This window comes from Hyperolius riggenbachi, chromosome 4 (assembly GCF_040937935.1).
Source record: "Hyperolius riggenbachi isolate aHypRig1 chromosome 4, aHypRig1.pri, whole genome shotgun sequence".
NCBI classification, from domain to species: Eukaryota; Metazoa; Chordata; class Amphibia; order Anura; family Hyperoliidae; genus Hyperolius; species Hyperolius riggenbachi.
In genome coordinates, this window is record NC_090649.1 from 366,271,594 (window position 1) to 366,285,771 (window position 14,178).

Consider the following 14,178-nt stretch of genomic DNA (forward strand, 5'->3'; position numbering starts at 1 on the left):
TTTGAATCTCAAGAGATCATTAGTGTGTTTACCTTCTTCCCCCCTGCAGCTCTCATCCACTGAAGAGTGACAGGCTGACTGTTTCTTCCTGCAGACAGCTCTGTGGTGTCTGTAGCATGTGACAGCCCAGCTACTTTCACAGCCTAACAGAGGACGATTTATCCAGCTTGTAAAGCTCTCTTCTCTCACTGACGAGAGCAGAGAGGCTGCCTAATCTAAATAACACACACGGGAGTGTGCATAGAGGGGGCCTGGAGGGGGGGGGGCGTGCATAACAGATCAACAACACTGAAGAGTTGGCAGCCTTCCAGACACAGGGCGACAAATCCGACAGGGGAAAGATAAGTTGATTTATTACAGAGACGGTGATAGTAGAAAGTGCTGCAGTAAGCCAGAGCACATTAGAATAGGTTTAGGAACTTGTAGGATAGTAGAAAAAGGATGACATTTTTGTTACAGGGTCTCTTTAATCAGCCCACAACCCCAGGCTTGCACTGATGTAGCACTGGCTCTCTACAGCTGTATAGCACAATTATAATTATTAACCATTTCTGTACTGCTGGTACGTGTATCTATGTCCCTGTAAACTTCACTTAACAGCCAGGGACGTAGATACACGTACCTGTTTGTTTATCTCTTTATCTCCCGATCACAGCCTTGCAGACTCATCAATCCACCACAATCTTGCTTTTCTGTGATCAGGGGATGAAAACAGCTTGTTCTCAAACCTGATTACAGTACCTGTAATTGATGACAAGCTGCTGCAGTGAGACACAGCCTGAAATTCTCACACTCTCACACTCACACTCAATCTGACAGTGTCGCAGAAGCTGAAGTGTAGTGCCATCTTGTGGCCACAAATGAAAATGCAGCCTAACCCAACATTACATTTACATAACACATTAATAGACACACATTTTTATTCATTTTAACCCCTTAAATGTTACCAAAATAAAACACTGTATAAAATAAAATAAAAAATGACACAATTTAAAAAACAACAACAAATAGTTACCTTATGGATATTTTAATATATATGTGATGACGGTATATTATTGTTAATTTTGCAAGATTCATAATCATTGTTATAGTATTAAAAAAATAAATAAATCACAAAACGTAAAAAATACACCTTTATTTCCAGATAAAATATTATCGCCATACATTGTACTAGGGGCACAATTTAAACGTTGTAATGACCAGGACAAATGGGCCGATAAAATGTGTGGGTTTTAAGTATCGAAGTACATTTAATTTTAAACTGAAAATGGCTGAAAACTGAGAAATTATGTTTTTTTTTCTATTCTCTTAAAAATGCATATAAAATAAAATACTTAGCAAAAACTGCCACATAAAGAAAGCCTAATCTGTGGTGAATAAAACAAGATATAGATCAATTTGATGTGATAAGTAACAATAATGTTATTAACGATTGTATGGGGGGAGCATGATGTGAAAATCGCTCTGGTTTTTAAGGGGAAAAAACTGTGGTTGGGAAGTGGTTAAGAGACAGAATAAGATCTTTTGGTAGTCAAATCATAGTGTTGCTTCTATGGGAACTTAAAATATATATAAATACTTTCTGCTGAATGTGTAATGAGAATAAATATGGTAATAGTGTATCTTTGTGATTCAGTGGTGGATAAAGCCAACAGTGAGCCCCTGTTCAGAGTAAATAAAGAGGCCCCATGTGAGTGGCCATAATCGTTTTAGATGGCTGGATCCAAGTAATGTTGATAACATAAAAGTACATGAATCTAGGCCACATTCTGTAGGCACTGTGTAATGTAGCACACATTTCATACTTGTGTATGACTGGGCCACAAGCATATATCACTGTACAGCCTGAGTTTCAGAGAGAAATACAACAGAATAATCATTCTCTAACTGTGGTGTAGCTGCATATGCCCTAGAGGGCATGGGGCCCCTGTGCAGCTGCTCGGGCCTATGTCCACCTCTATTTAGATTCTATTTACTATGCAACAACATCTGATAACCACATAGTTCAAGATGAGAGCAAAACTATAAGTGCAAATCCATTCTTCCCACATAATTATTATTAAATATTTATACTGTACTGGCATCTTCCGTAGTGCATTTACAGATAGTCCTGTCACTAAGTGTCCTTCAGAGGGGGCAACTGTCTAATTCCTATCATAGTCCATTGTAGTCTTGGATCAATTAAGGGGATGCCAATTCACTTATGTGTATATTTTTGGGATGTGGGAGGACACCGGAGGACCCAGAGGAAACCCACGGGCACAGACCCACCTTCTTTGCCAATTGTAATTAAACATGTACTCCCCATTGCAAAATCTGCAGTTCCAGGAATCTCTTAGCTAGATGGAATAGCAATTATCCACTTTACTGGAAGCCAGCGGTTACGGGACAAAAAAAATCTTCTAAGACGCCAATTAGCTTTTTCCAGGAGGCAGAAGCTGGTGCTAGCAAATCACAGAGTAATTAACAGTGGCAAGGTGAATGGAAAAGCTTGAAAAAGCTTTGACATGCAATTTTTAACTTCTGCCTCCTAGGCTAAAAACAGAGTTTTAGGACATTTTTTTATTCATCAAAGCATACACAGCACACAGTACAGTATCGCATACCGATGCAAATCCCATAGACAAGTGCGGAAATCATGCATTAAAGACAAGAAATCATCATGCATTAAAGGGATACTGTAGGGGGGTCGGGGGAAAATGAGCTAAACTTACCCTGGGCTTCTAATGGTCCCCCGCAGACATCCTGTGTTGGCGGAGCCACTCCCCAATGCTCCGGCCCCGCCTCCGGTTCACTTCTGGAATTTCTGACTTTAAAGTCAGAAAACCACTGCACCTGCGTTGCCGTGTCCTCGCTCCCGCTGATGTCACCAGGAGTGTACTGCGCAGACACAGACCATACTGGGCCTGCGCTGTGCGCTCTTGATGACATCAGCGGGATCAAGGACACGGCAACGCAGGCGCAGTGGTTTTCTGACTTTAAAGTCAGAAATTCCAGAAGTGAACCGGAGGCGGGGCCGGAGCATCGGTGAGCGGCTGCGCGGGCACAGGATGTCTGCGGGGGACCATTAGAAGCCCCGGGTAAGTTCAGCGCATTTTCCCCCGACCCCCCTACAGTATCCCTTTAAAGACAAGAAATCATTAGCACAAAACAGCTGTCATTTTCTAAGAACGTACAGTAAGTGTGAACCCTCCTAGGTTATGAACCAGCCTACTGATTAACATCTGCATGCGTGAAAACCAGGTGCGATCTCTCCAAGTGTGTACCCTGCCTCCCTGCATGATAACAATCTGTACATTCAATTCATTGGTACAGGTCACCCAGTTAATTGCTTATGATTTCTTTTAATTGAAGTTGCTCATAGGATTTGCCTTATTCTAAGGTACTCGTTAATGATACAACTTAGCAAATGATCGACCTTCCAACCAATCAGATCGGCTAGTGTTGATGAAACCAAGCGACCACAAACAATTCATTTTATCAGTCGGATGATTCATTTGTTTCTTGGACTGATGCTATCTATAATTATCAGATTGTTTTTTTTTTTTTTAATCTCATTTTTAGGCTTGATCGATCATTGCTTTCAATCACAATTATCAAGTTGTCAGGTCAATTGTTTGCTAAGATTGTATTGTTAATCCGCACCATTATTTGGACAAAATACCTGCTGTGCCAATTCATCTCCTCCTCAGAGACCACCAAATGTCTGCTCATTCCAAGAGTGTCTGAACTACTGTACTTCTATTTTAGTTACATGGCATAGCATAGGGTAGAGTGACTGCTCTCAGCTGATGGCATGGGGGTTGAAGCACGAAGCTGCAGTAATACTGCTGTGCATGGACAGCACACAGCAATATCACCGTTACAACTGGCAGCAGGTTACCACAAGTTACGCTGTTAGCGCGATACCCGGTACTTGAGTAACGCAAGCGTAGCTACATTAACCACTTTACCCCCACGCGTACGGATTTCTCCGTACCTTCCGCGCTACCGCCGCTGTCTGCGCTCCCGCCACTCGTGCGTGCGCACCCGCCGCTCGTGCACGCCGCCGCCCGCTCGCCCGGAGATCAATGAACGGGAAAATCCATTCCCGTTCGTTGATCTAGCCCCTGCAATGATCTGCTGCTTCTTTCAGAAACAGCGAGATCATTGTGAGTCTCCCAGCCTCCTACTGCTTCCTGTAAGCGTCCTTCCGGACGCTTACAGGTCGCATGTAAACAAACACTCTGTGGCCATCTTGTGGCCAAATAGTAAACTACACCCTAAAAGCATTTTACATATACAAACATTACATTTACACAATAAATTAACTCATTACCTCCCACACTCCCCAATTTTTATTTTTTTTTTGTAATTAAAGGGACTCCGAGCACAAAAAAAAAAAGAAAGTTGTACTCACCATGGGCTTTCTCCAGCCCAGTGCTGGTCGGGAGGTCCCACGCCGGCGTCCTGGCTCCTCTCCTTCTCCCCGCTCCGGAATGGCTGGCAGGCCGCAGCCCGGGCGACACTCTCCCGAGTGTCGGGCTTCTTCTTCCGCATATGACGCGGATTACGTCACACGCCGGCCGCCTCGCGTCATCATGGCGGCCGGCGTGAAAGTACTGCGCATGCGCGAACAAAGCGCGCATGCGCAGTACTTTCACGCCGGCCGCCATGATGACGCGAGGCGGCCGGCGTGTGACGTAATCCGCGTCATATGCGGAAGAAGAAGCCCGACACTCGGGAGAGTGTCGCCCGGGCTGCGGCCTGCCAGCCATTCCGGAGCGGGGAGAAGGAGAGGAGCCAGGACGCCGGCGTGGGACCTCCCGACCAGCACTGGGCTGGAGAAAGCCCATGGTGAGTACAACTTTCTTTTTTTTTTTGTGCTCGGAGTCCCTTTAAAAAAAAAAAAATACAATAAAAAAAAAACATAAATAGTTACCTTAGGGACTGAACTTTTTAAATATTTATGTCAAGAGGGTATAACACTGTTACTTTATAAACTGCGGGCTTGTAATTAGGGATGGACGCAAAACTGAAAAAAATGCACCTTTATTTCCAAATAAAATATTGTCGCCAAACATTGTGATAGGGACATAATTTAAATGGTTTTATAACCGGGACAAATGGGTTAATACATTTCATGGGTTTTAATTACAGTAGCATGCTTTATTTAAAAACAATAATGGCCGAAAACTGAAAAATAATAATTTTTTCCCCTCATTTTTTCCTATTTCCCCATTAAACACATTTAGAATAAAATAATTCTTGGCATAATGTCCCACCTAAAGAAAGCCTAATTGGTGGCGAAAAAAACAAGATATAGTTCATTTCATTGGGATAAGTAATAATAAAGTTATAGACGAATGAATGGAAGGAGCGCTGAAAGGTGAAAATTGCTCTGGTGGTCAGGGGGTAAAACCCCTCAGTGGTGAAGTGCTTAAAAGCGTAACTAACGCATGTTACCGTAGCAATGCTCGCAGTACTCGAGTACCAAGGGTCGTGCTAATAGCATACCTCGTGCTAACCTGCTGGTGGTAGCATATTATTGTTTGCACTGACAGAGCACAGCCATATTAGCCGCAGCTTCATGCATCAACTCTCATGACTCATAACCAGTGTTGCTAGCGAATTTTCGACCAAGTCATTTTTTAATCGAAAATCCCGTTTTCGAATTTGCCAAATTTTCGACCAGTACCGAAATTTAAATGGGTCGTGTGAAATTTCGAAAATAACTGTTATATTTGACATGTGCTTAGCCTGAAAATCGAAATTGATAGGAAGTAGTAATGTCTTCTCTCCCGATATTAGGCCTCCCATGATTCTTAGCAGCACAATTGACCCAGGAACCATATAACTACAACTAATTAGACAACAGACAGCCCCCTGAGTATAAGAATAGCTCTCTGACACACCAGCCTCTGTTGGGAAGAGTTAGTGGATGTGATAGGAGTAGAGAGCTTAGCTAGCTACTGCTCATTTATTTGAAGTATATTGTGTGTTTGTGGTTTGAAAATCCCCACAAATACAAGCTACAGCAGGCTAGATTGTAGTTGTATTCAAAAACAAAAGTCTTTTTTTAAAGAGAACTGTAGTGAGAAGTATATGGAGGCTGCCAAGCAACTGGTTTTGTTTTAAAAGAAATACAGTTGGCAGCCTCCCTTTCCCCCACTACAGTTGTCCTTTAAGCATGGTCGCCGTGTCCAAACCGATGTTCCGATGTTTTTTTTTTTAATTATTTGTACACTGCCAGCTTCTCCTGACTTATTGGGGTGATGGTCACACAGACCAAGCCGCTGACCCCCCCCCCTCCTTGTCCTTTTATGGGATATGTACATTGCCTGCTTCTCCTCACTTATGGGTGTGATGGTCACTATGACCGAGCTGCTACTCCCCTCTGCAATAAATGATACTGACACGTGCACTTGATAAAATAATTCTTTTTTCTTCAAATCACTATGTATATTGAGGCGTATAACAAAAAACAATAACATAAATGTATACTTTTTTCCTATCATAACTTTAAAATTGATTTTCTCCAAAACTATAAGGTCTTTTTGAAAAATTATTTTTCCCCTTATACCCACTGTTCTCCTTAACATACTCTACTAATTTGGTGATTCTAGCTTGTAAGGGGGCTTTGCAATTTACCGCGAAAATCTGGGACATTAGGCGAAAATAAACACGGAAATATTTGATCGAAAAGTCTCCTGTCGAAACGAAAATTGTGCTTTTTTTCGGCGAAAAGAATTTTCGCTCATCACTGCTCATAACCTCATTCATGACTCATAAGAGGCATGGCTGCAGAATGAGTAAGGAAAAGGGAGTACAACAGCTGGCTGCGGGAGGTTTTTCCAGTATATACAAACTAGTACAAATGACATATTGTGGCTACAAAACATGTTCATGCATATTCATTTAAAACAATTTTCTGTAAAATGTAAGTATAAATATATGTGCCTAAACTTAGGCTTTAAGTCGATCATGCACCGGTTTGAAGCTTATGAATATACTTGTTCATGGTGTATTTGAAGCTTTCTATTTCGCTTTGTACAAATCTTAAATAGGTAAAGGTAAAAAAACCACAGCATTGCCATACGTACCTCCGGTCCACGGTTTTTAACATTGCTTGCATCCTTTCTTCAATCGTTGCTTTAACCAGAAACTTATGAACTATTGTAGCCCTAAAAGAATGAAATATGCTGTGTTACAAAAATAAACGTACTGCTTTACACTGCTCCAATAAACTGATAACGACACAAATATGGTAAGTGTCAAACCATTCAAAGTGAAGATTAACCAAACTCTACTGACACATTGCTGCAGATTAAAGGTGTGTACACATTCACCATTTCTGTCACCTGCTGGGATCCGGACTTGACAATCCCCTGGGTGACAGTATGGAGCCAAGTTCTGTACAGACACATAGCTAGCCTTCAGCAGAGAGCAACAGCTGGGGCAGTAGGAAAATGATAGGGTCGACTAGTGCTCGGCTTAGACGATCTGCCAGGCTCTCAGCAACACATAAGGGAGGGTCAGGGGCTGACACACACAAGCTAGATTCTCGGCAGAGGTAGCCCCAGGTAACCATCTTGGCCAATTACCATCTAGTGCACAAACAGGACTTAAGACTGCCAGAACAAGTCTGACACAGGTTTCTTTGTTCTAGCCCCCATTTCACACCTTGCAGTGTCACTCTTTTAGCTTTAGGGATGGTCAATGAGATGCAAATAATTTTGAGTTTAATTTTTATGTAAATACTACAGACTGTTGCAGCAGCATTTGGTCTGTCTTAAAGATGCATACATTTCCATAAAATTGTCACACAAATTTGCATTAATTCGGAATTACGCCTATCCCATTCACCAAGCCCATTTAGGACCCACTGGTGACAAGAAATAGGAGCCAGCACAACGCAATGCAACGCATACAGTGAAGCATATAGTTCATAAAAGGTATGCTTCATAGCAACTCTAAATGTGCACATTATCTGGTACCACACCCTATGGCTCGCATTAATCCAACAGATTCCATTGCACCGCGCATGAGCAAATGTGAACGTACCACAATTTAAATCACATTGCATTTGCCATGTGATTATATTGTTCGACATAGTTTGTCAGCGTGAAAAGAGCCTTATTATGAGTATCCCTGGCCCACTTCTTCCCATGTTAAATATGTGGTACTTGCAGTAATCAAGTGTAGGGCATGGGTGAAATTGCCATAATTTTCCTGATAACTCAGATGGGGAGCTATAAGCAGTAGTCCTGTGATCCCTAGGATGAGATTGAGAAACCTGCTGTTTAAGGGGCCCATACACTCAGCCGATTTTTGGCTGATCAATCGATCAAAATCGATCGCAAATCGATTGACCAATTGATCGATTTGTGGACGATTTCGATCGATTTCAATCGATCTGACATGTTGGAAAATGTAGGCTTATCTCTTGAGATGGCTTATCATTTTGCATTGAACCTAATGGAAATCTGATGGCAACAAAATGCCATCAGATCGATTTTCAATAGATTTCATACTGAAATCTATTGGAAATCTGTTCCTAGTAAAAAAATTTCCTAAACACATCAGATAGATCAGAAAATCTACTGATGATCTATCTGCTGCTAATCTAACGAGTGTATGGCCACCTTTAGAGAACATTTTTACATAAAGCTTTTGACACTTTACTAGATGACTCAAACTGCCCCAATGTCACCGTAAATTGTGTAGGAAACTACACCTTCACAGTCTGATGGCAAACCACCAAAGTGTAGATGGAGGTGCAGATAGGGGGGAGCCAAGGACAACACTGATACAGATCACAGCCGTTTCACGTCTCCCAAAATTGCTCACAGCATTCACCAGCCCAGGCTGTATGCAAGTGCTGGGAGACTCAAAACAACTGTCAGTTGTGCAGCCAGCAGGAGGGGAGCATCGCAGAAAAGAGGGAAAGCTATGGGCACAGTGGGGAAGGGCGGACGTCTCCCCCCTTCCCTCACCTTAGGGGGCTTTCCCTCCCTCGCTCTCCCCTCCGGAGTCCGGAACGAAGTGTGCAGCGGCTGGGCAGCGGGCGGCAATTTCTGCCCGCTGCACACTTCGTTCCGGACTCCGGAGGGGAGAGCGAGGGAGGGAAAGACCCTTAAGGTGAGGGAAGGGGGGGGGGGGTGGACATCCGCCCTTCCCCGCTGTCCACACATAGCTTTCCCTCTTCTCTGCGCTGCTCCCCTCCTGCTGGGGCACACCTGGCTACTTATTCTGGGGACATATACCCCTGCCTACATATACTGGGACATATACACCTGGCTACTTATTCTGGGGACATATACCCCTGCCTACATATACTGGGACATATACACCTGGCTACTTATTCTGGGGACATATACCCCTGCCTACATATACTGGGACATATACACCTGGCTACTTATTCTGGGGACATATACACCTGGCTACTTATTCTGGGGACATATACCCCTGCCTACATATACTGGGCACATATACCCCTGCCTACATATACTGGGCACATATACCCCTGCCTACATATACTGGGCACATATACCCCTGCCTACATATACTGGGCACATACAGTGCTGTGAAAAACTATTTGCCCCCTTCCTGATTTCTTATTCTTTTGCATGTTTGTCACACTTAAATGTTTCTGCTCATCAAAAACCGTTAACTATTAGTCAAAGATAACATAATTGAACACAAAATGCAGTTTTAATCGATGGTTTTTATTATTTAGTGAGAAAAAAAACTCAAAACCTACATGGCCCTGTGTGAAAAAGAAATTGCCCCCTGAACCTAATAACTGGTTGGGCCACCCTTAGCAGCAATAACTGCAAAGAAGTGTTTGCGATAACTTGCAGCAAGTCTTTTACAGAGCTCTGAAAGAATTTTGGCCCACTCATCTTTGCAGAATTGTTGCAATTCAGCTTTATTTGAGGGTTTTCTAGCATGAACCGCCTTTTTAAGGTCATGCCACAACATCTCAATAGGATTCAGGTCAGGACTTTGACTAGGCCACTCCAAAGTCTTAATTTTGTTTTTCTTCAGCCATTCAGAGGTGGATTTGCTGGTGTGCTTTTGGTCCTTGTCCTGCTGCAGCACTCAAGATCGCTTCAGCTTGAGTTGACGTACAGATGGCTGGACATTTTCCTTCAGGATTTTTTGGTAGACAGTAGAATTCATGGTTCCATCTATCACAGCAAGCCTTCCAGGTCCTGAAGCAGCAAAACAACCCCAGACCATCACACTACCACCACCATATTTTACTGTTGGTATGATGTTCCTTTGCTGAAATGCTGTGTTACTTCTACGCCAAATGTAACGGGACACGCACCTTCCAAAAAGTTCAACTTTTGTCTCGTCGGTCCACAAGGTATTTTCCCAAAAGTCTTGGCAATCATTGAGATGTTTTTTTTAGCAAAATTGAGACGAGCCTTAATGTTCTCTTTGCTTAAAAGTGGTTTGCGCCTTGGATATCTGCCATGCAGGCTGTTTTTGCCCAGTCTCTTTCTTATGCTGGAGTCGTGAACACTGACCTTAATTGAGGCAAGTGAGGCCTGCAGTTCTTTAGATGTTGTCCTGGGGTCTTTTGTGGCCTCTCGGATGAGTTTTCTCTGCGCTCTTGGGGTAATTTTGGTCGGCCGGCAACTCCTGGGAAGGTTCATCACTGTTCCATGTTTTTGCCATTTGTGGATAATGGCTCTCACTGTGGTTCGCTGGAGTCCCAAAGCTTTAGAAATGGCTTTATAACCTTTACCAGACTGATAGATCTCAATTACAGTACTTTTGTTCTCATTTGTTTCTGAATTTGTTTGGATCTTGGCATGATGTCTAGCTTTTGAGGTACTTTTGGTCTACTTCTCTATGTCAGATAGCTCCTATTTAAGTGATTTCTTGATTGAAACAGGTGTGGCAGTAATCAGACCTGGGGGTGACTACAGAAATTGAACTCAGGTGTGATAAACCACAGTTAAGTTATTTTTTAACAAGGGGGGGGGGGGGCCTTTTTCACACAGGGCCATGTAGATTTGGAGGTTTTTTTCTCACTAAATAATAAAAAACCATCATATAAAACTGCATTTTGTGTTCAATTATGTTATCTTTGACTAATAGTTAACGTTTTTTGATGAGCAGAAACATTTAAGTGTGACAAACATGCAAAAGAATAAGAAATCAGGAAGGGGGCAAATAGTTTTTCACACCACTGTATACCCCTGCCTACATATACTGGGCACATATACCCCTGACTCTATATACTGGGCACATATACCCCTGCCTACATATACTGGGCACATATACCCCTGCCTACTTATACTGGGACATATACACCTGGCTACTTATTCTGGGGACATATACCCCTGCCTACATATGCTGGGCACATATACCCCTGCCTACATATACTGGGCACATATACCCCTGACTACATATACTGGGCACATATACCCCTGACTACATATACTGGGCACATATACCCCTGACTACATATACTGGGCACATATACCCCTGGCTATATATACTGGGCACATATACCCCTGCCTACATATACTGGGCACATTACCCCTGCCTACATATACTGGGCACATATACCCCTGCCTACATATACTGGCACATATACCCCTGCCTACATATACTGGGCACATATACCCCTGACTACATATACTGGGCACATATACCCCTGGCTATATATACTGGGATATATACCCCTGCCTACATATACTGGGGCATATACACCTGCCTACATATACTGGGGACATATACACTTGCCTACATATACTGGGGCATATACACCTGCCTACATATACTGGGACATATACACTTAACTACATATACTGGGTACATATCCCCCTGACTACATATACTGGGCACATATACCCCTGACTATATATACTGGGCACATATACACCTGCCTACATATACTGGGCACATATACCTCTGGCTACATGTACTGGGCACATATACCTCTGGCTACATGTACTGGGTGTATCACTTTAGAAAAGGACTCATGTAATCAATGCAATCTCGGGATTACAAAAAAGATTCCCAATAGAAAAAGCTTTATTGATACATATACAAAAGGGTATATCCAAAAATAGAAAGGTATAAAAACACACAATTCTTCAATATCAAGCAGTGGGTCCTCATAGAGCCAGAGACATAAAAACACTATCTGATTTAGCTTGGTAAGTGATTATTGCTTTGTGGGTATTAAATTTTTCAAGGCAACGACACATGTTCGTTTCGGGCTTTTGTAACCATATATGCCCTTCGTCAGGCCAAGATACCCAGCTCTAAAGAAAAACAGCAAACAACAACACATTACAAATCAAAAAGTACATTTGCTCAAAAGACCACAAAAAGTGGTCACAAGGGGAAAGAAGGGAAAACCCACTACCAAGTAAAAATTTGTGGCGTATGCACCAGGTTCAATCCAAAAACCTAACACGCCTAGAAAGTTAAAGTAAAACATATACCCAAGAGTGTAATTCATAGTTCAGTAAAAGAGTTAAAACCAAACATCATAGTACCTGAGAAATGTATCTATATGAAGAGTAGGTCAAGAAAATAGAAAAATCATGAGGAGTATTCTCCAAGAGGACCAGGCGGAATACATACAATGAGGGCTAGTAAATATCAGTCCTCATACCCACCCATTGGTCCTAGAGAGCAAAGATGTATACCAAGATGTGCTAGAAGTTTTCAAAAGTGCAGAAAGTTGATTACATGCGAGTCATAGAAAGGCAAATAGAAATCCATGCAAACCTGTATGGCTCAATCAGGCGAGGAAAACCAAATAAAAATCAACAAGTGATATACTGGGGGCGCCTGAACATACCAGGCGTACACAAAACCTAGAGAAAGAAAAGGTACTAATAAATATAACCTTGCCCCATATGGAATGGTGTCTGAACCTGCAGCACATACCAAACAGTTTACATATAACAAAAAACAGTACAGTTTTAAATAAGCCCTATCATGCATATCAAACATGTCAAGGTGATGCCAAGTGTATCTATGACTTGAACAAGACAGATTGTCAATAAGAGAGTGACCCCAGATGTCAAAAGTCTAGGGGTCCACAATTACATAATGCACACTATGATGTATATACAGTTCATATAATGAACACAATCTATATATTGAACACATGGCACCCTAATGCTTTTAAGCAAACGACCCAATAATAAATAGGATAGATGTGGATAGGGGCATCTCAGAGATAAAACAGCATAGTTAGAAATCAAACAACGTTTAAGGAAAAAACTTTTGGTTAACACAAGATATTTAGGATCAAGGACTTACCTTCCCAACAGCGGTGAATACGCTAGAACGTGGGAACCCAAAAGATAATGGCAGCGGGCGTTTTTTAAATATCCCATGACGCCCCGCTGTACGGAGAATTGGCCAATAGGAGACCAACTATGGTGAAGCCGTGAGGGCGCACGTCATCTCCGCGGACACATAGTCCGTATGGAGATGTCTAGGGAGTGAAAGTGCCCCAGCGGCACGTCACTTCCTCCAGCCAGGAGTGACGCCAGGCCTTCAGGAGTTGATGCGCATGCGCAACACAACGCTCTCGATGAGCAGGAAGTGAGTAGCCACGCTGGAGCGCAAACAAAGGTACGTATCAGATGGGGACCCACAGGGATAAGCTAGTGCAGAAACTAGCAAAAGTCTAAACAAACAAGGGACCACCCAGGACTCCTAATATGGACAGGCCAATTCAAATTACAAAACCAAGTCCGCACAAAAGGCGGAATAATGTAAATGAATAAAGATAACCTAATGGGGCGACTGCGCTCCCTGCTGGAGGCTAGCAGTCACACAACTACAGTGGATAACAGTTTCCAAGTCTAAAGAGTATACCTGTCTCTAGACGGGCTCACTAAGGGGATAAATAAGGACAAAAAGGAAAAAAGGCACGGGGTCAATTTGGACATATAGGTATCCTTGACATGATAGACATGGTAACAGGGGTGAACCAAAATTACAATTCTCAAAGAAAATACATAGAAACCATGAGGAATGTACTGTGTCATTCACTCAGACACCATCCAAAATCTAAAAATACCTGAGGTACCAGGTTTTCCTGGGCCTGACGGGAGCCACCAGGAAGCAAAGACGCCCATCGTCCTGCACAACACTTCCAGAGACATTCATTCAAATAGAAAGAACTGCAGACAAAAAAGAGGGAAGAGT

General features: G+C 42.6%; 1 protein-coding gene across 1 annotated transcript in view; it reads right to left on the reverse strand.

Moving 5' to 3' along the window:
• Window positions 1-14,178, reverse strand: part of SHPRH (SNF2 histone linker PHD RING helicase) — a 207,931-nt gene that overhangs the window by 5,649 nt on the left and 188,104 nt on the right. Inside the window, 1 exon segment of the mRNA XM_068231979.1 lies at window positions 7,083-7,163. Coding sequence (XP_068088080.1) covers window positions 7,083-7,163 — 81 coding nt within the window.